General features: G+C 34.4%; 1 protein-coding gene across 1 annotated transcript in view; it reads left to right on the top strand.

Annotated features, from left to right (window-relative positions):
• The window catches only part of cacna2d2a (calcium channel, voltage-dependent, alpha 2/delta subunit 2a), a 243,083-nt gene that overhangs the window by 184,199 nt on the left and 37,920 nt on the right, over nucleotides 1-20,964 (top strand). Inside the window, exons 13-20 of the mRNA XM_056460753.1 lie at nucleotides 8,110-8,199; nucleotides 10,691-10,756; nucleotides 14,493-14,570; nucleotides 14,641-14,715; nucleotides 14,826-14,897; nucleotides 17,184-17,255; nucleotides 17,582-17,643; nucleotides 20,238-20,314. Of these exons, the coding sequence (XP_056316728.1) occupies nucleotides 8,110-8,199; nucleotides 10,691-10,756; nucleotides 14,493-14,570; nucleotides 14,641-14,715; nucleotides 14,826-14,897; nucleotides 17,184-17,255; nucleotides 17,582-17,643; nucleotides 20,238-20,314 (592 nt within the window). The remainder of the gene's footprint in view (nucleotides 1-8,109; nucleotides 8,200-10,690; nucleotides 10,757-14,492; nucleotides 14,571-14,640; nucleotides 14,716-14,825; nucleotides 14,898-17,183; nucleotides 17,256-17,581; nucleotides 17,644-20,237; nucleotides 20,315-20,964) is intronic.

Here is a 20,964-nt window from a genome sequence, read left to right as displayed (position 1 = left end):
TATATATTTTCATTAAAGTGGAAGTCAATTTACAAAATAATGTAAATTTGACTGAGTGCTTAATTTCCCCTTTAATAAAAAATAGTCCGTTTGGAATTTATTAAATTCATTGAGTAAAATGTAAATAAATTACAGTAAAAGTACTGTAAAAATTGTTATACTGTAAAATTAAAAATGTGGTAAAGAGCATTTTACCATAAAAAGATGTTGCGGTAAGGCTATTTTACTGTAAAATGAAATTGTGGTAGGGCTCTGCTACTGTAAAACACATTTACAGTTAAATTACTGTAAAGGGGCATTTGCAGTAACTTCAGAATCAGAAATCAGAATCAGAATCAGAAAGAGCTTTATTGCCAGGTATGTTCACACATACGAGGAATTTGTTTTCGTGACAGAGCTTCTACAGTGCAACAGGATTACAGAGACAGGACAAAAAACAGATAATAAATATATTTAAAAAAAAAGAAGTAAGTAGTGAGTGCAAATATACAGATTGACAAGTGTATGTACATGTTTATTACTATATACAACGTTATATGTGCAGCTGTTATGTGCAAATTGGCATGTAAAGTGTGTTGTTAAATAAGTGTATATGTGTATAAAAGTGTATAGCAAGTAGTGATGTTGGCTCCACAATTACTCCACAATTACACAATTACAGTGATGTTGGCTCCACAAACTTGCTGGCAACATTGCTGCTAGTAAGTTACCGCAAAAATACAATAAAATGTTTAACAGTGTATATACTAATAATACAATAATAATACAAAATAATCTGCCAATGGGGTAAGCAAAGTAATCTTATTTCAAAGTAAAAACTAGATTACTTTGCTTACCCTATTAAATGATTATTTACCTTGTTTTAAGGAAAAACTCTCTTAATTTTGATGTATTATTTCTAAAAACAAGACATTATTTTATTACTTGTCTAATAATGCTTCTTGATTTAAGAACTTTTTGTTATTTTTTTATAGAAATACGACAAAATGTCTAAGTAAGAAAAGCATTTGCATCAGGTTTTCATCACTGAGGGAAGAAAATGTTTCTTGAGCAGCAAAATGATCATCCTGAAGCATCAAATGACAATAATTATGATGAATTATTACTTCAGTCATTATGCAGTCTCAAGTGTTCACATATCAGCTTCAAAAGCAGCTGAGGCGGCCAATCAGATCTCACACTGTTATTAAACATTTTAATAAATCCTCTATATGTGAATCCAGTTCACGGTAAGTTCATTCAGCTTCGTGAGCTTTGAAGCTCAGCGATGTTATCGCGATGTAGAGATATATACTGTATGTCACGCTAGAGAGCAGAACTATAAAGATGGAGGAACCGATAAAGCCATACAGACTTCTATATTTAGCTTCAATAAGATTCAAATGGGACCGTGATTTTTTCTAATCCACTTCCGTACAGTTTTCATTATCCTCCAGCAATCTTTCCCGAGGCCCACGAAAACCCGCCACAATAACATCGCTCTTCCCCCGAAAGCAGTCGCTCCAATTTCCTCACATCGTCCATGTGATTATTCTTGCGCTTTCTTCTTTATCTTCTCTCTCTATCACCTTTTACTATCTGTCCCCTTCTCTCTTTTTTTTCCAATCCAGCTTTGCTTTATTCATTCCTGTCTCCTCCTTCCCATCATGCCTCTCTCTTGCGTCTTTCCTCCCCGCGGGCGACCCGATCAGACGCCTGAATAGACCATCAGCTGTTCCATTAGGCCGAGTGTAATTTTATTCAGAGAACTGCCACTTATTCTAATAGGCAGCGTGAGACAGGTGTGGGTGCCTAACTGTATATATGGCCAGCGCACCTGTGCACCTCCTGCTGTCACATACTGTTACCTCTGAGAGCCGTGGACAGCCAGAAATAAATCGCACAGCAATCACGCTGGATCTCTGGCAGGAAAAACACACTGTACAAAGTCAAACCACGCAAACAGATCTTCTATCAGATTTGCTTGTGAGCGAAGTAGGGCTGAGCAATATATCGTTTGAGCATCGATACTGCAGTGTGTGTTTGGGCAATGGACCCTTTTCACAATAAGTGTTATTTAACCAGCCCATCACTTGATGGACTCGATTGTTACCAGTGGTTATCCGCTGAAAGATATGGTCCAGTAGGAGCATTCTGCACCTACTGGTAGGCTCAGAAGGCTGTTATCATCCATCCACATGGTTAATCAGCTATAGACCACATACAGCTGTGGCCAGAGGTTAACGAGAATTATTTATATTACTTATAACATTTCCCAATAATTGTATTTTATAAACATCTACTCCTACACCAACCCTAAACCCAATGGTCATAGTAATGTAAAAACAGATCCGGATCTGGAGTCTTCTCTATTAGTATAGCTGATTAACCATGTGGATGAATAACAACAGCCTTCTGAGCCTACCAGTAGGCGCAGAAAGCCCCTACTGGCCCATATCTATCAGCTGATAACCAATGATATTGTCCATTTAATCCAGTGATAACATTTGAAGCAGGTGGTTTAGCAGTCATGAGCGTGTTAAATAAATAAATATGTATATATGTATGTATATATATATATATATATATATATATATATATATATATATATATATATATATATATATATATATATATATATATAATTATATATAATTATATATAAATATAATGTTTTTATTTATTTTATTTTTAATTTTTTTTTATTTAAGCTAAATCATCTCCGGTTTCCCTCAAGCTCCGGTTTCCCCCACAGTCCAAACACATGCGCTATAGGTGATTTTGTTCATCAAAATTGGCCATAGCGTATGATTGCGCATGTGTGAATGAGAGTGTATGGGTGTTTCCATAAAGCACAATTTCGTCAACTTTTAATTTTGCTCTGTAATATGATTGTAATTTATTATATTTTCTGCAGATGCACTTCATAGAAAAACACTTCATCGCCCCAGTCAATCTATATTTTGAAATTCTGAGCTATTCAATTATATTCATATTGCAATGAATATAAACACATGCGCTATAGGTGAATTGGCCATATTGGTCGTAACTGAAATTGGCCATATTGTATGAGTGTGTGCATGATTGTGAGAGTGTATGGGTGTTTCCCAGTACTGGGTTGCAGCTGGAAAGCATATACTGGAATAGTTGGTGGTTCATTCCGCTGTGGCGACCCCTGATGAATGAGGGACTAAGCCGAAGGAAAATGAATGAATGAATGAAATGTATTAAGAATAATTAATAATTATGATAATTAATAATTATGATAATTACTGCACAACAACTTTAAGAATTTATTTTGTAGTATATACCCCACAAAAAAGGTGGATATAAATTGTCAGTGATATTGTGAAATATAATAACAATTTAAAAGAACAGGTTTTATTTTTGAAATGTAATTGATTTCTGTAAGGACAAACTGAATTTTCTGAATAATTACTCCAGTCTCCTTATAGGACCATGTGACACTGAATAGGATGGATTGATACTCAAAATAAATTTAATATTGTTTTAATTATTGTTGTTAAAAGACATTTCAGAAATACAGCACACTCTCAGATTAAAATGGTACAATGTTGTACCAAAGAAGGTACAAACCCTTGTCACTGGGGCAGCACCTTTTTATGGAACAGAATTGTCCCTTAAGATAAAGTAACAAATTTGTCCCATTACAGTTTGTACCTTTAAGGACATGATTTGTTCCATGAGAAACCAAAATGTACCTTTGGTTTTTAAAACCTGCAGATACAGTATTGTATCTTCATCAAAGGTACAAATCTGATCCATGAAGGTACCACTAGAGTGACAAGACACTTTCCATCTTAACAGTGTCAAATGTGTTCCTTCAAGAACTATTTAAAGGCATTTAGCTTTATCCAAAATGGGTCAATTTATTTTCAGTAAATATTAAACATCAAATACATTTATTAAACAATGTTTTATAAAAGTTTATTTGTGTGTAAATGCACCTTTTCCATTTACAATAAAGAATAAAAAAATACTTTAAATTAAACATCAATCAAAAAATCAATTTTTTGCTAAACATTTCACACTTTTCATAAAAATGTTACAGAAACACATTCTCCCATCTACATTATAAAACTTTATTTCTCCAATTCTCACACAATACCTTTGTAATCACTTAAAAGTTCATTTATTTTACTTAATTTTAAAATAGAAATTTTCTGCAACAGTATTGTAATGAGAGATGCACAATGTTTGATTAGTTTTATAATACTAAAATGTCTGCATGAACACTTTGCATATGCAGGACTTTTGCCAGCTCATGTGTGTAGTGGAAAGCAAACACCAAAAGGTGCAGATATCAATAATGTAACCGTATTAATCAGAAAACACATACCAAGTGTTTATTTAAAATGCCTGAAATGTTTAGTCTACAATGCCTATAGTTTTGTTTTACCAGTTGTTTTGTATTATAGAACTTAATAATTAGTGTATTATATGCTTTTAAATGAGGATTCATGTTTTAATATGGAAATTATTCATAAAATCACTTTGCATTTCTAGTCATATTTATTTTCATAGATATTGTAATTGAGTTGTCTGACACTTATGTACCTTTTTTATGAGAACAATTGTGCACCTTCTTTTCAATTATACTATAAAAGGTACAATATCAGTATCATAAGAGGTTTTTTCTGTACCATATAAGGTGCAACTTTTACAAAAGTACAAAACTGTTCCTAAAGAAACATTGTTTGTACCACTGTGTACATTTTTTCTGAGTGTGTGTGTGTATGGGTGTTTCCCAGTACTGGGTTGCAGCTGGAAGGTTATCCACTGCATAAAACATATGTTGGATAAGTTGGCGGTTCATTCAGCTGTGGCAACCCCTGATAAATAAGGGACTAAGCTGAAGGAAAGTGAGTAAATTAATGTTTTCTAACATAACACTCAAGAAATGACACTGTTGGTTCAAAGTACTTGTTTAAAATGAGGTGAAACAACACACTAGTTTACTATTTGGGAGGGGGGGCAACTTAATTGTTTTATGTTCAATCCACTTAAATTTTTTTAAAAGTTAACTTCATGCTGTCCCAACACAAATCTATTGTGTGAAACCCAGCTTTTTACAGCGTATAATGCTCTTTCTGACAGTTTTAATCAACTTTGGAGCAAACCTTTGAACGGCAGATTATATCAGATCATGCATTTATGCTTCATTTTAATCACTTACAGGCTGTCTGCATAAACACTCGCTGTGATTGCAAAGCTGTTGAGTTGATTATGAAAGCGTTGCTGGCTCGCTTTAACTCTCTATACCTTTAAAGTGTCACATTGCTGAAGCCGATAAGTATAATGAGAATACTATGAATATGAAAGCGGCTCTCCATAATGCATTGAGTTGATGAAGGTTTACGGACAGGCTGGAAATCTGCAGGCTAATCTGTGGCGATGGCCTGCTGTGCCGCGGCTCTTTATCCTCTGGTACCGCCGAGACGCCATTACCGGCCCACCGCTGTTTACCTTTCTGCCTTCTCCCGCATGAAAAGGTCTGCCTGTCATCGTCTCTGCTGAAATGTGTCCCCACGGCACGTTAAACGGTGTTTTAGTGGGCTAATAATAGAATAGGTTACGCTTGTCAGCACTTCCATGTTCCAGCAAGAAATAAAAGTGGCCTAATGCTGCAGTTTCATCAAAAGGCCACACTTATACAAGCTTTCAGCGGGACAGAATATTCCCCACACGAACTGCTGGCCCTACATTAGCTGTTTGTAGATGTTGAAGTATGAAGATTGTGTTTATTAAATGTGTTTACCCTGCCCGGTGGTCACCCAGAGTGGGACAATGTTCAAGGGAAATTTATGAAATATCAAAATAAACCAAGAAAAAAAAAAGAAATTGTGTTTTTTTTAAAGAGTTTTCTGGGTTATGGAAAACAGGGAATTTAAAGAAAAAGTCATACGTAAATGTTAAATATAAATTCAGTATATTAATTAAATTAAGAAAAATTAATTGTTTCAAAAGTAGTAAAACGTGGGCATTTCTATAGTCATTTTATGCTTGTAATATTTAAATTTATCAAGAATTATAAATAGCTAATTCATTTTCTTTTCGGCTCAGTCCCTTTTTTAATCCGAGGTCACCACAGCGGAATGAACCGTTAACTTATCCAGCATATATTTTACGCAGTGGATGCCCTTCCAGCTGCAACCCATCACTGGGAAACACCCATGCACATTCATTCACACTCATACGCTATGGCTGATTTTCATTCATTCATTTATTTTCTTTTCGGCTTAGTCCCTTTATTAATCAGGGGTCGCCACCGCGGAATGAATCACCAACTTATCCAGCAAATGCTGTACGCAGCGGATGCCCTTCCAGCCCAACCCATCTCAACTGGCTCAGCCGACACTTAAACCAGTGACCTTCTTCCTGTGAGGTGACAGTGCTAACCACTGTGCCACGGTGTCGCCCCTAAATGTTTTAATATAATTTTGTAACATATATATATTTTTTGTTTTTATTTGGTGTAAAAAAAACAAATTTTAATGACACTTAAGCACATTTTTTTTTATTATTTACTAATATGCTGTATGTGTATGTATAGTAATTATAAACATTTAGAGAATAAGTTTATTTATTTATATTTGTATCTATTTAGCTTCACTTTTTTTCTTCTTTAAGATTTATTTTTAGCCTTTATTAGATAGGACAGTATTTAGACAGGAAGCGAAGTTGGAGAGAGAGAGAAGGGAGTACAGTAAGGAAAGGTCCATGAGCCGGGATTCGAACTCGGGACGCCCTGACGTGCTACTGCACCATATGTCAACGTGCTAACCACTAGGCCATTGCACCGACCTTAGCTTCACTTTTATTGTAATAAATAATAATCTAGCAACTATAGTACTTAAATTAATTTTATTTCAGTTAGTTGCTAAGGCAGATTTCTGATTTTCGGTTAGAAGATAAACATAATATTTATGTTATTTTATTTCAGCTTTCCAGCAAATAATGGTTTGATTTGACATTGTTATGGTATTTCATCATTATTTTATTTTGATTTGTTTCAGGCATTACTTCAGTAATAGTTTCTTATTTCAAATGTATAATTTCTTTTCAGTTTTAATTTGCATTTCGATTCTTTTTTGTTTGTTTGTTTTTTTCAAGTTTAAGTTTTTAATTTAATATTTATCAATTGTTTTATTCATTCATTTTCTTTCGTCTTAGCCCCTTTATTCATCAGGGGTCCCCACAGCGGAATGAACCATCGACTTATCCAGCATATGTTTTACAAAGCAGATGCCCTTCCAGCTGCAACCCAGTACTGGGAAACACCTATACACACACACTCATTCACACACATACACTACAGCCAATTTAGTTTATTCAATTCACCTATAGCGCATGTGTTTGGACAGTGGGGGAAACCGGAGCACTCGGAGGAAACCCATGCCAACACGAGGAGAACATGCAAACTCCACACAGAAATGCTAACTGACCCAGCCGGGACTCGAACCAGCAACCTTCTTGCTGTGAGGCGACAGTGCTACCCACTGAGCTACCATGTCGCCCTATATCATTTCAGCTTGTATTTTTATTTATTTATTAATCTATGACTCATATTTTGTCCTCTTTTTCTCTTTCTTTTGCATTTATGGACAAACATGAGCCCATCCTTTCAGGCAGTTCAGTTTTGTTGAGGATCACTTATTTAAAAGACTTCTATAAGAGTGTTTTAAATGAGTGTTTCTATATAATGTCTTCTATAAGAGTGAGAATCATCAATGGCGTATATAAACGTGTGCTTACGTCGACCCAACAAGTGTGGCCCTGCCGCAGACCAGCCTCTCCCCTCCAGAGCCCCAATGTGCTTTCTAACAGCTGTAATATGCTTTAATAGCTGCTTTATGATGATTTGTTACGGCTGGAAGTGCCTATGTGCAGCTGGTTTTACTGGCCCCTCGGGCGGACGCTTTTAACAGCCTGCTTTATGTAATGGAGCGGCAAGTGGCAGTGCTTTGCTTTATGGAGCTTTAGACTCCTGCCTTCAGTGACTGCTGCTCCTCATAACCTGTGGAGAGGAGAAGACGCTTCCGTTGGGGATCAGTTTGTGAAAATTTGGGAATTGTTGTTTTCTTATGTTTTATGTGTTGTGTCTTTCAGGAGTATTTGGATGTTCTGGGACGGCCGATGGTGCTGGCTGGAGAACGGGCTAAACAAGTGCAGTGGACTAATGTTTACCAGGATGCTCTGGTATGGAGGATTACCTTCATTATTAGAATCATCAGCTCAGCAAAACTGTGTTGTATTGTTTCAGATATGGCCTGCTCATATTCTAAAACCAAACTGAAGAGAATTTGGTGAATGAGCAAATTTCGGTCAGAACTGTTTGTGAAATTCCTAAATAATACAGAAGAAATTGTTTTGGATAAGGAAATGGCTAAATATATGTGTGAAAGTTTAAAGAGTCCCTATTTTGCACTAAAAAGTTAATATTTTGGTTTTGGGGGTCTCCAACAACAGGCTGATATGCGTGCAAGGCCAAAAAACACTTTCATTGTTTATAATATGCATTTATTTTTACCTAATTGTCCCAGCGACTCCCATATGAAGAGTTCAGAGATTCATTTGTTCCCAAACCCCTCCTTAGAGCAAAGCTAATCTGCGCTGATTGGTCCAATGACCCAGTCTGTTGCGATTGGTCGACTGCGTACAGCTCAAGACAGAGAGAAAAGCCCACCACGGCTATGAAATAGCAGCCAGAGAGTATGCGAGAGCCCAATGCAGGAATGCAATAAAGCAATGCAGTTAAACACCAGCATATTCCTCTACTCTTAATGCTAACCACAAGTAATACCAATGACACACATTCAGTATTAATCCACACAGTGGCTTAAAAGTGGCAAAAGGTAAACTATTTTGAAAATTGACCACGCCGCGTGTGTGTAGGAACGGCTGATAGTGGCCATAGCAAAGCAAACAGCAGAGGATCGCCAGTTCAGAAACGCACTTAAAATCGGTAAAGGAAGACGCACGTGTCACGTTTTTAACATGGTTTTGGACACGATATGTGAACAGCCCCTTACAGATTTAACCTGAGAGATACAGTAAAAGCACTGATCTATGATCGATATGGGATTACAAGCCATGCGGGGCGATTACAACTTGTAAGACACAAAATTAAACGCATATTTTGCAAACTACACAAAACAAGGCAACAATTAAACAAATATAATTTGACACATGCAAACCACTGCAGAAATGTTCTAACCAGCAGGCCCATGTCATATAAAGTACAGATACTTAATAAATAACCTACTATAAACTAAAAGCATTAACCTATGTTTTTTGTTTTCACAAGCTTTGGAGACGTAACATAAATTCTGTTTTTAAATAATAGGTCACCTTCAGCTTTCGTCATGAGCCACGGCTGCGTTCAAAATGACATCAATGTTTTCAAAGTGCACTGCAAAGGGAGCGCAACTGTAAACAGAGTTTGAAAGCAAATTACACCTAAGAGTGATGACTTTAATGCTTGTATTTTTATCATTCCAATGTCAGAATGTTATAAACGAATGGGGCATAGGGGAGATAACTGGGAATAGAGCCCAGCCAGGAACTATGTTTCTAACTACAGCTCTAGAGGTGTAGTTGCAAGCATAAAAGATTGCGACGCAGTTTGCGAATGTTCAGTGGAACGATGGATTTGGGAAATACCAAATTCAATTCAATTTCAATTCACCTTTATTTGTATAGCGCTTTTACAATGTAGATTGTGTCAAAGCAGCTTCACATAGAAGATCATATAGTAAATTGAAACAGTGTAGTTCAGTTTGTAGTGTTTAAGTTCAGTTCAGTTTAGCTCAGTTCAGTGTAGTTTAATAATCACTACTGAGAGTCCAAACACTGAAGAGCAAATCCATTGATGCGCAGCTCTACAGATCCCGAACCATGCAAGCTAGTGACGACAGCAGCGAGGAAAAAACTTCACCAATTGACGAAAGTGAAGAATTAAAAAGCCTCGAGAGAACCAGGCTCAGTTGGGTACGACCATTTCTCCTCTGGCCAAACGTCTTGTGCAGAGCTGCAGTCTAGGGCCGGAGGCTGGAAGCTGAATCTCAGCGAAGACTCATCTGTCCCTGGAGCGTCACATCAATCAACAAACTATGTCTGTAATAAGGAACTTGCGACCTTAGTTGGTTAACGATGGTTTTGGGAAATGCACCCCTGGATAACTCAGTTAGTGAATTACAGGTTTAATGTCACATTTAAGTTATTAACCTTTTTAAAAATATATATATATTAGTGTTGTGATCATTTGTAAGGTCAGTAAAACTCCAAAGTGTGCTCAAGTGTTCATGTGAACAGAGCTCTGTTGAGGTGTTTTGTTTATGTTTATTATTATTTAGCATATATCATATAGGAAACGCTTAAACACACAATCACATGCTGCTGTCTGCTGTTTTGAGTCTGTGAAACTGTTTGAGATTGTATTGTTAGCGTTGGCCGCTGGCTGTGATATTGTTCATTCTTTGTTTTCTCTCCTGAATGCGCACATTTGAGTCTCCACAGCTAGTTTGTTTTGTCATTGACCATATAATTTTACTTTGTGCGTTTATGTGTGGCGGTCTTTTATTCGCGCGTGCAGTGGAGCGTGAGATCCTTCCTTCGGTTCACATTCACAGTGATAAAAACAAACACTTTTAAATGCTGTATTTGTTTTGTTTTTTTGTGTTTTTCACAGGGTTTGGGCCTCGTCATTACCGGCACAATGCCAGTCTTCAATCTCACGGCTGATAGAGACACAAAAGTAAGTCACAAGCTGCGTCCTGTAAATAATCTGCGCATGATTTACTCTGCAGGCCGATACAGATGTGGCGTTTATGTAGCATTATTAGTGTGAACACGTTCCAGATATAATTCTTCGCATGTTCCCTAGCTGACATTGACAAAGTGTTGAGAGCCGCATGTTTCGCCTTGTTGAACGCATATTGAGCAGGGCTTGACTTTGACAACACTTGAGGGCATTTGAGTATGATTTAAAGTTCAGTTTGAAGCTCAGATTGACCCTCTACATCTGCTAACTTCAATCGTTAAAGGAAAAAGATCCTGTAAAGCACTTATACAGCTAACAAACAGAAACAAATACAGCTAATGAGGTTACTAACTACTAGATGACTAGTGAATAGCAATCTGTGATGCATGTTATTAGCATTAATTAACATGTTCTTATTAGTGTAGTTGTTGTTCTTAACATGTTGTAATGTTAGTTTGCATTAGCATGTTGCTAACATGTTTCTAATATGGTTAACTTTAACATGGATTAACATGTGCCTGTCATGTTCCTATCATATAGTTAGCATTTATTAGCATGTTGCTGAACTGAATAATTTGCATTAATTAACATGTTCTAATTAGTTGTTGTTTTTAACATGTTGTTGGTTTTCATTAGCATGTTGCTAGCATGTTTCTAATATGGTTAACTTTAGCATGGATTAACATGTTCATATGTTTGTTATTAGCATGTTGCTAATGAGAATTAGGTTGATGTTGCCTGTTTTAGCATGGTTGTAACATACAATTGCATGTTGCTAACACAAATTAGCAGAAAATAATAGTTTTGTTAACTTTTCTAGCATGGTTACCATATTTTTTGCATTAATTAGCTTGTTGCTAGCATGTTTCTAATATGGTTAACTTTAACATGGATTGACATGTTCATATAATGTTTGTCATGTTCCTTTCATATGTTAGTATTCATTAGCATGTTGATAATATTAAATAATGTGTTGCTAGCATGTTTCTAATTTGGTTAACTTTAACATGGATTGACATGTTTTTGTTTGTCATGTTCCTATCATATTGTTAGCATTTATTTGCATGTTGATAATAGTAAATATTATGTTGCTAGCATGAATTAGCATGTTGCTAGCATGTTTCTAATTTGGTTAACTTTAACATGGATTGACATGTTCATGTTTGTCATGTTCCTTTCATATTGTTAGCATTTATTAGCATGTTGCTAGTATGAATTCTTAGCATTAGTTAACATGTTCTAATTAGTTGTTGTTCTTAACATGTTCTGATGTAAGATTTCATTAGCATGTTGCTAGCATGTTTCTAATTTGATTAACTTAAAATATGAATTAACATGTTCATGTCATGTCTGTCTTGTTCCTATCATATTGTTACCATTTATTAGCATATTGCAAATATGAATTATTAGCATTAATTGACATGTTCTAATTAGTTGTTGTTCTTAACATGTTCTAATGCTAGTTTTCATTAGCTTGTTGCTAGCATGTTTCTAAAATGGTTAACTTTAACATGGAGCGTGTTCATATCATTTTTGTCATGCTTCTATCTTATCGTTAGCATTTATTTGCATGCTGATAATATTGAATGTTGTATTGCCAGCATGAATTAGCATGTTGCTAATAAGAATTATGTTGATAGCCAGATTTTGACATGCATAGGCATGTTGCTAGCACAAAATAGCATAAATTATCATTTTGGTAACTTTTTTAGCATGATTACCTTAGCATGAATTAGCATGTTGCTAATATGAATCATTATCATTAATTAACATGTTCTAATCAGTTGATGTTCCCAACATGTTCTAATGTTAGTTTGTATTGACATGTTGCTAGCATGTTTCTAATACGGTTAACTTTAACATGGATTAACATGTTCAAATCATGTTTGTCATGTTCCTATCATATTGTTAGCATTTATTAGCATGTTGATAATATTAAATATTGTGTAGCTAGCATGAATTAATATGTTGCTAATATGAATTATTAGCATTAATTAACATGTTCTAATTAGTTGATGTTCTTAACATGTTCTAATTTTAATTTGCATTAGCATGTTGCTAGCATTTTTTTAATATGGTTAACTTTAACATGGATTAACATTTTCCTATCATGTTTGTCATGTTCCTATCATATTGTTACCATGTTATTAGCATGTTGATAATATGTTGATAATTTTATTGCTAGCATGAATTAGCATTTTGCTAATGAGAATTATGTTGATAGCCAGTTTTTATCATGGTTGTAACATGCACTGGCATGTTGCTAGCACAAATTAGCATAAATTATCATTTTGTTTACTTTTCTAGCATGGTTACCTTATTGTTAGCACGAATTAGCAGCTTGTTAGTATGTTTCAAGCATGAATTAACATGTCTGCATTAGTGAAACTACAATAGTTTATTATGAAAAAGACTTGTAAAGCATTTATTAATGTTAGGTAATGTTAATTTCAACATCAGTAGTAGAAGTTGTTTCAGGACCCTGAGTAAAAAGCTGTATTTTTGTGAAGGAATATCATTATAGATAAATAAATACTGTATAAATATATTGCTTAATGTTACTTGAAGCATTAACTAACCAAAATTAATGGATTATATTGTCTAAATAAAGATAAATATTGTAAATACTGCACACAGTTATATTTAAATACTTGATGAATTACTATTTTGGATCTTTAAAAAAATATTATGTCATATTCATTGTCTTAGATAAAACATTTAACAGTATATTGTTCAGCATGATGACAAAAGATATTTTATATTGAAGTATACTTTTGAAAATGTATATACAGTTGAGGTCAGAATTATTAGCCCCCTTTGATTTTGTTTTCTTTTTTAAATATTTCTCAAATGATGTTTAACAGAGCAAGGAAATTTTCACAGTATGTCTGATAATATTTTTTCTTCTGGAGAAAGTCTTATTTGTTTTATTTCGGCTAAAATAAAAGCAGTTTTTAAATTTTTTATGAACCACATTAATGTCAATATTATTAGCCCCTTTCAGCTAGTTTTTTTTTCGACTGTCTAAAGAACAAACCATCATTATACAATAACTTGCCTAATTACCCTAACCTGCCTAGTTAACCTAATTAACCTAGTTAAGCCTTAAAATGTCACTTTAAGCTGTATAGAAGTGTCTTAAAAAATATCTAGTCAAATATTATTTGCTGTCATCATAGCAAAGATAAAATAAATCAGTTATTAGAAATGAGTTATTAAAACTATTATGTTTAGAAATGTGTTGAAAAAAATCTTCTCTCCGTTAAACAGACTTTTGGGGGGGGGGGGGAATTAACAGGGGGGCTAATAATTCAGGGAGGCTAATAATTCTGACTTCAACTGTATGTGTTGTTATTTTATTATATTTATGTTTACAATATGATATTTTTGTTACTATTTTTTAAGCAGCCTTTATAATTTTACACATTGCATGTCACATATTAGGTATTTTTCTAAAAGTACCTTTTTTTTACTTAAATTCTTTGCAGATTTTTTTATTTCTAGAGTAATGTTTTTTTTTTACTTTGACACTGTTCTTGATAACTTCAGTATGTTGTAAGAAATCAGAATTACAAATTCTGTATTACAAAAAAGCTTGTTTGACAAACTGTGCTCTCACCAAGCATAAATGCATTTCAGTTTTTGACAGAAAAATACTGTATTTTTATGTGTATATCTCAATTCTGCCCCCTTGTGGTTCTTCAATATATTTCTAATCTGTCGTTTATAGCTGAATCAGTTGATGCTTGGTGTCATGGGTGTAGACATCGCTCTCAATGAAATTAAGGAACTCACACCGCGGTATAAGGTAAGTGATAAATCTCGTTTTTAGACTCTTATTGGATATTTCACTCCCTCATCTTCATCTTTCTGCACAGCTTGGAGCCAATGGATACACGTTTGCCATAGATCCCAATGGATATGTACTGCTACACCCAAACCTCCAACCTAAGGTGAAAAGTCTTGTCGATCTTTTCCAAAATGAGGTTATTTCCATCTTCAGTTTTCCGCGATAAGTTAACCTCTGTATCTATATTAATTATATCTTACTAATTGGTTTTAGATCATTAACTTCAGAGAGCCGGTCACACTGGATTTCTTGGATGCTGAACTTCCAGACCGCAACAAGGAGGAGGTGAATCTCTCTCTCTTGAGTTATAATAAATAAATGAAAGTTCCTGTTCCTAAATGCAATGAAAATGTCTTGTTTATTGTTGGTTGAGTAACAAAGCCACATGCTGTAAAGGCTCCACCCCCTTTTTAGAAAAGGGTGGAGCTTTTACAGCATGTGCATTGGTTTCTTGGAATCAGCAGCTCATTTGCATGTTAAGAGAGACAAAAAAATAGTTGAAGAGTGACGTGTATTTAGCTGAAACTTCACATTTTGGGGAGAATTATGTGTTTAAAAAAATCATAACAGTATACCTTTAAACTAAAACATTAGCTTTATTTAGTCAATTAGGATTCATTTCATAACAAAGAGTGCCTTTTGTGGTCTCCTGAACAAAAATTCTTAGTACTTTATGCATTACAAGTGTGAAAAGTGGCTGTACAGATATAAATATTTACAAAAAAAACCTAAATATTTTAAATAAATGTTGCTTTCATTAACTTTTTATTCAACGAAAGATGTAACTTTGTGACACTCTGTTTTCAACATTGATAATAGGCCTGTCACAGTAATCAATTTATCGACTTATCGCACAATACATGAACATGATCTCAATCATTTTTGGTGATGCAATATATATCGCCCATACATAAAAAAAAATACTAGCAACATTTTAGCTGATTGCCCAATCTCTCTATCTCTACTGGAGGTGTCACTGTCAGTATGGTTAAAAACACTGTAGTATTTACAGTCTCTGTTACTTTTTACCTTTTTTGTTTTACTTTTTACATTTATTATTACTTATTTGTTTAGTATATGTACGTTTCCACATTCTGATTCCAATGCCTAATTATTAAATTGTTAAAATGGCTTTAATTAAAAGAAATAGTCTTAAGAATAAAATATTATGTGTTCTTTGGAAGAGTGTACTTGGATTGTGATGATTTTATATTGTCTGTTATTATACAGTTGAAGTCAGAATTATTAGCCCCCCTGTTTATTTTTTCCCCAATTTCTGTTTAAGGGAGAGAAGATATTTTCAACACATTTCTAAACATAATAGTTTTAATAACTCATTTCTAATAACTGATTTATTTTATCTTTGCCATGATGACAGTAAATAATATTTGACTAGATATTTTTCAAGACACTTCTATACAGCTTAAAGTGACATTTAAAGGCTTAACTAGCTTAATTATGTTAACTAGGCAGGTTAGGGTAATTAGGCAAGTTATTGTATAACGATGGTTTGTTCTGTAGATTATCGAAAAGAAATATTGCTTAAAGGGGCTCAAATAATATTGACCTTAAAATGGTTCATAAAAATTTTAAAAACTGCTTTTATTTTAGCCAAAATGAAACAAATAAGACTTTCTCCAGAAGAAAAAATATTATCAGACATACTGTGAAAATTTCCTTGCTCTGTTAAACATCATTTGGGAAATATTTAAAAAAGAAAACAAAATCAAAGGGGGGCTAATAATTCTGATTTCAACTGTATAGTGAGTGGCATAAAACGGTCTTAAAATGACAATGATATCGTTTATTGCAATATATTTTGTTCCAATATATCGTACAACAAAATATTGATATCATGACAGGCCTAATTGATAATATTTAGATGTGTTTCTTCAGCATTAAATCATCATATTATAAAGATTTCAGAAGGAAATCATGCAACACGGAGGACTGAAATAATGATGCAAATATTTTTCACATTTCTTTTTTGCTCCCACTTCATATTATGTAGCCTTCACTAATATGTTCTTACACTGAAATTAGTCTTACGATGTACTTATTATGTAAATGCATGTTTTTGCATTGTAGTTATGATTGACTAAATAAATGCATGTAATTACATGTGTAATTAATTTCTATAATTACATTTTTAATTACACTGTTGACCATCCCTTACACTTTAACCCACCCTTAAACCTAGCTATACCACCAAACCTGTCCCTAACCATACTCGTATCCCACCTCAATAGCACTAGAGCTGTTCTGCGATACATTATGAACACAGTAAGTACATTGTATTTATTTTTTGATGCAGGTACATAGTAGCTAAGGCCACCTAATATAAAGTGGGACATTTTTAGGCTATTTTTATCAAACAAATGTTTTGTTTTGTGAACAGAAGAGACTTAATTTAGTTTTTCCCATGTAAATCACTATTCACATTAGCTTCATCGTGCTTACAATCGTAAAACACACTGCAAAATAGTCATATTCATCAATCATGACCAGAGTCATGTTTATTAATTATGATCAAATGTAGTAACTATATCTCTCCTGTCTTTGTTTTCTTAGATCCGCCGTCAGATGATTGATGGTAGAGGAGGACAGAGGAAAATCAAGACTCTGGTCAAATCTGTGGACGAGGTGAGTCACGTGACCTCTTACTAAATATAATGCCATACAGTGTCATGCATTTCTTATTTGCACTTTACCTGCTATGTCTGCTATGTGCTATGTATTATTGTATTTTTCTCTCTTATATCTACTTATTTGTATTTATTGGTTATTTACATCCTCTTGTAGTGTTTTTGTTTTTTGTATGCACCCAGGGTTTGAGATTAATCTCATTTTAATTCTCTGTATGTCTGTACATGTGGCAGAATTGATCATAAAGCTGACCTTGACTTTGATGAACATCTTAGATCTTGATGGTAATGTTTATTTATTTGCATTGTGTATTTGTTTTTCAGCGTTACATTGACGAGTCCCAGAGGACGTACATATGGAGTCCAGTGGAGGGCACAGATTACAGGTCAGTATGACACACTGGCTCTGTTTCTGTCACTTTCTCACTGCATCAAATTAGCTTTAGTTTAGATTGTAAAGTATCAAGTGCATTTTGTTGAGATGTTTTAGTCCTGCGTTTTAATTGGAATCCAAAGCTGCCTTTTCAGCACGGAATTGAATATTTTGCATGTCAGCAAATATGAGAATTAATTTGCATCTGTGCATGGAGATTTACATGAATAAAGCAATAAATACATAAACAGGGCCTGAGAGTGAAAATACAGTTCATCCACCTGGAGATTTATATTTTAAAGTATGTTTATTTGTATTTATCTTGCATATTGGGTCCTGATTGTGTTACTTTGTGATAAGATTTGGTAATTTATGTACTAACGTCTACGTCAAGTTTAATTATAAACTAATTTCGAGAGGGTCATGTGCTTATGATTGACCACAGCTGGTCCCGCATTAGCTAATGCATGATCCACCTATCAGATGATTTCTAAGTCACTATAAATAACCAGAGTGTCATACATCAGTTATATCTACATCTTTAAGAACTGGTCCATAGTCATTTAGCGCAACCAACAGCAAAATGTTCTCCCTATGTTAGCGTGGGTTTCCTCCGGGTGCTCCGGTTATCCCCACAGTCCAAACACATGCGCTATACAGTAGGTGAATTGAATAAGCTAAATTGGCCATGTATGTTTGTGAAATTTGAGAGTGTATGGGTGTCTCCCAGTACTGGGTTGCGGCTGGAAGGGCATACGCTGCGTAAAACATATGCTGGAATAGTTGGTGGTTCATTCTGAGTAATTTTAATGAGTAATTTTAAAAGTATTGCTGTCAAATGGATATAACGTAGTGGTTGGGTATAACATAGGTGCCAGACGGAATCTGCAGACGTTTTTTGCTATTTCTGCGGAGAATTTTGGTAAAAATCTGTGGATTTCTGCTGAATGATTTTGGGAGTATCATAACTAAATCCTTAATATATGAAATAAAAAGTAATACCTTTTTAATTTTTATTTAATGTTTACAATGAAAATCCAATTAGATTCACTTTACTTGGTAAACAAAGCAAGTCTCTCATATAATATATCTACTAAAAGACAGAAAATATTACTGTACAAACTGCATTGTACATAAATCAGATGAACATTTTCATATTAGTCAATAATATTACTGTAATTAATAAAAAAAACTGAATAAATATAAATTTACACACATTTACTCAAGTAAATAAACAGAATTAATGATAAGCTAAAAACCTGCAGAAATCTGCGGAAAATCTGCAAAAAATCTGCAGAATTCTGTGTAAAATCTGCAAAAAAATAGCGGAATTCTGCAGAAAATCTGCTAAAAAACTGCGGAATTCTCTGGAAAATCTGCAAAAAAATGCGGAATTCTGCTGAAAATCTGCGGAAAATCTGCGGAAAATCTGCAAAAAATCGGTGGAATTTTGCAGAAAATCTGAAAAAAATCTGCGGAATTCTGTGAAAAATCTGCAAAAAATCTGCGGAATTCTGTGGAAAATCTGCAAAAAATCTGCGGAATTCTGCAGAAAATCTGCAAAAAATCTACGGAATTCTGCAGAAAATCTGAAAAAATCTGCAGAATTCTGTGGAAAATCTGCAAAAAATCTGCGGAATTCTGCAGAAAATCTGCAAAAAATCTACGAAATTCTGCGGAAAATCTGAAAAAATCTGCAGAATTCTGTGGAAAATCTGCAAAAAATCTGCGGAATTCTGTGAAAAATCTGCAAAAAATCTGCAGAATTCTGTGGAAAATCTGCAAAAAATCTGCAGAATTCTGTGGAAAATCTGCAAAAAATCTGCAGAATTCTGTGGAAAATCTGCAAAAAATCTACGGAATTCTGTGGAAAATCTGAAAAAATCTGCAGAATTCTGTGGAAAATCTGCAAAAAATTCTGTGCGTGCCTAGCACATTCCATGTGAGCCTAGCTCACTGATAGATTAAATAAACAAGAGTTTAGGAAAATGTCTTACTTTAAAATGTTCCATCTGTAAATCAGTTTAAACATGTATCATAGTCATACTTTTGTAAATTCTTTTATAACTATTCCTATAAAGTGCCATATACAGTTGAAGTCAAATTTATTCACCCTCCTGTGAATTTTTTTTACAAATATTTCCCAAAAAATGTTTAACAGAGCAAGAAAATTTTCACAGTATTTCCTATAATATTTTTTCTTCTGGAGAAAGTCTTATTTGTTTTATTTCGGCTAAAATAAAAGCAGTTTTAAAATTTTAAACCATTTTAAGAACTATTTTTTTCAATAGTCTACAGGACAAACCATCATTATACAATAACTTGCCTAATTACCCTCACCTGCCTAATTAACATAATTAACCTAGTTAAGCCTTTAAATGTCACTTTAAGCTGTATAGAAGTGTCTTGAAAAATATCTAGTCAAATATTATTTACTGTCATCATGGCAAAGATAAAATAAATCAGTTATTAGAAATGAGTTATTAAAACTATTATGTTTAGAAATGTGTGAGGGAAAAAATATACAAGGGGGCTAATAATTCTTCATCTGTATGATCATATGCAAATATTATTTAAATTCCCTCCCTTTTGTGTTCTTTCCCGCAGTCTTGGTTTAGTTCTGCCGTCGTACAGTGAAAACCACATACGGGCCAACCTGAGTGACCAGATCCTCCAGGTCCAGTGTAAGTACCAGTGGCTGGCAAACTCGAAAGCCCGCTCACCTTTCTTTCCTCCTTAAGAGACTTCCTGTTCCCCCTCTATACCCGCTCCCCTCTCAACCAATCAGAGGAGAGCCCGCTTCCTATGACATGACAGCGCCGTGGACTACCTTCCGGCATCTGGGTGTGTGGAAAAAAAAGCGAGAGTCGGACGTGTTCTTCTGTGAATCCCTCCCTACCTCTTCCCTCCTCCCTCCTGTCCTCATGCTGTTCTGTACTGAGGTGATTTTTCTTTCCCTGCACGGAAGCAAAGAAAAAACCCTCACTCAAAAAACCCCAGAGAGGTGAAAGCTGTGGTTTTACTGTGTCTACTTGAAAATAATGGTGACCATGTGCTATTATTTATTCATTTATTTATTGTTTTCCTTTTGCTGAAACATTAAGAAAAAAATGCTCTCGTCTTCTCTCTCACTATGACGATTCTGAAGCATCTTTTATCTGGACAGGTTTTGTTTTGTTTGTTGATGTTGTTGTTGTTTTTGGTTTGGATGTGAAAAGAGGCATGCTTTTTTAGCTTTTCACTGTGTTTAATGTGGTGTTTATTATTTGCTTTGAGTCGTGTGAATGCTCACTGTGCTGTATTGTTTGCCGGCAGCTTTGGAATCGGTCAATAA

This window comes from Danio aesculapii, chromosome 6 (assembly GCF_903798145.1).
Source record: "Danio aesculapii chromosome 6, fDanAes4.1, whole genome shotgun sequence".
Classification (NCBI taxonomy): domain Eukaryota; kingdom Metazoa; phylum Chordata; class Actinopteri; order Cypriniformes; family Danionidae; genus Danio; species Danio aesculapii.
Note: the sequence above shows the minus strand (reverse complement) of the source record. Positions and strands in the feature narration are given on the sequence as shown.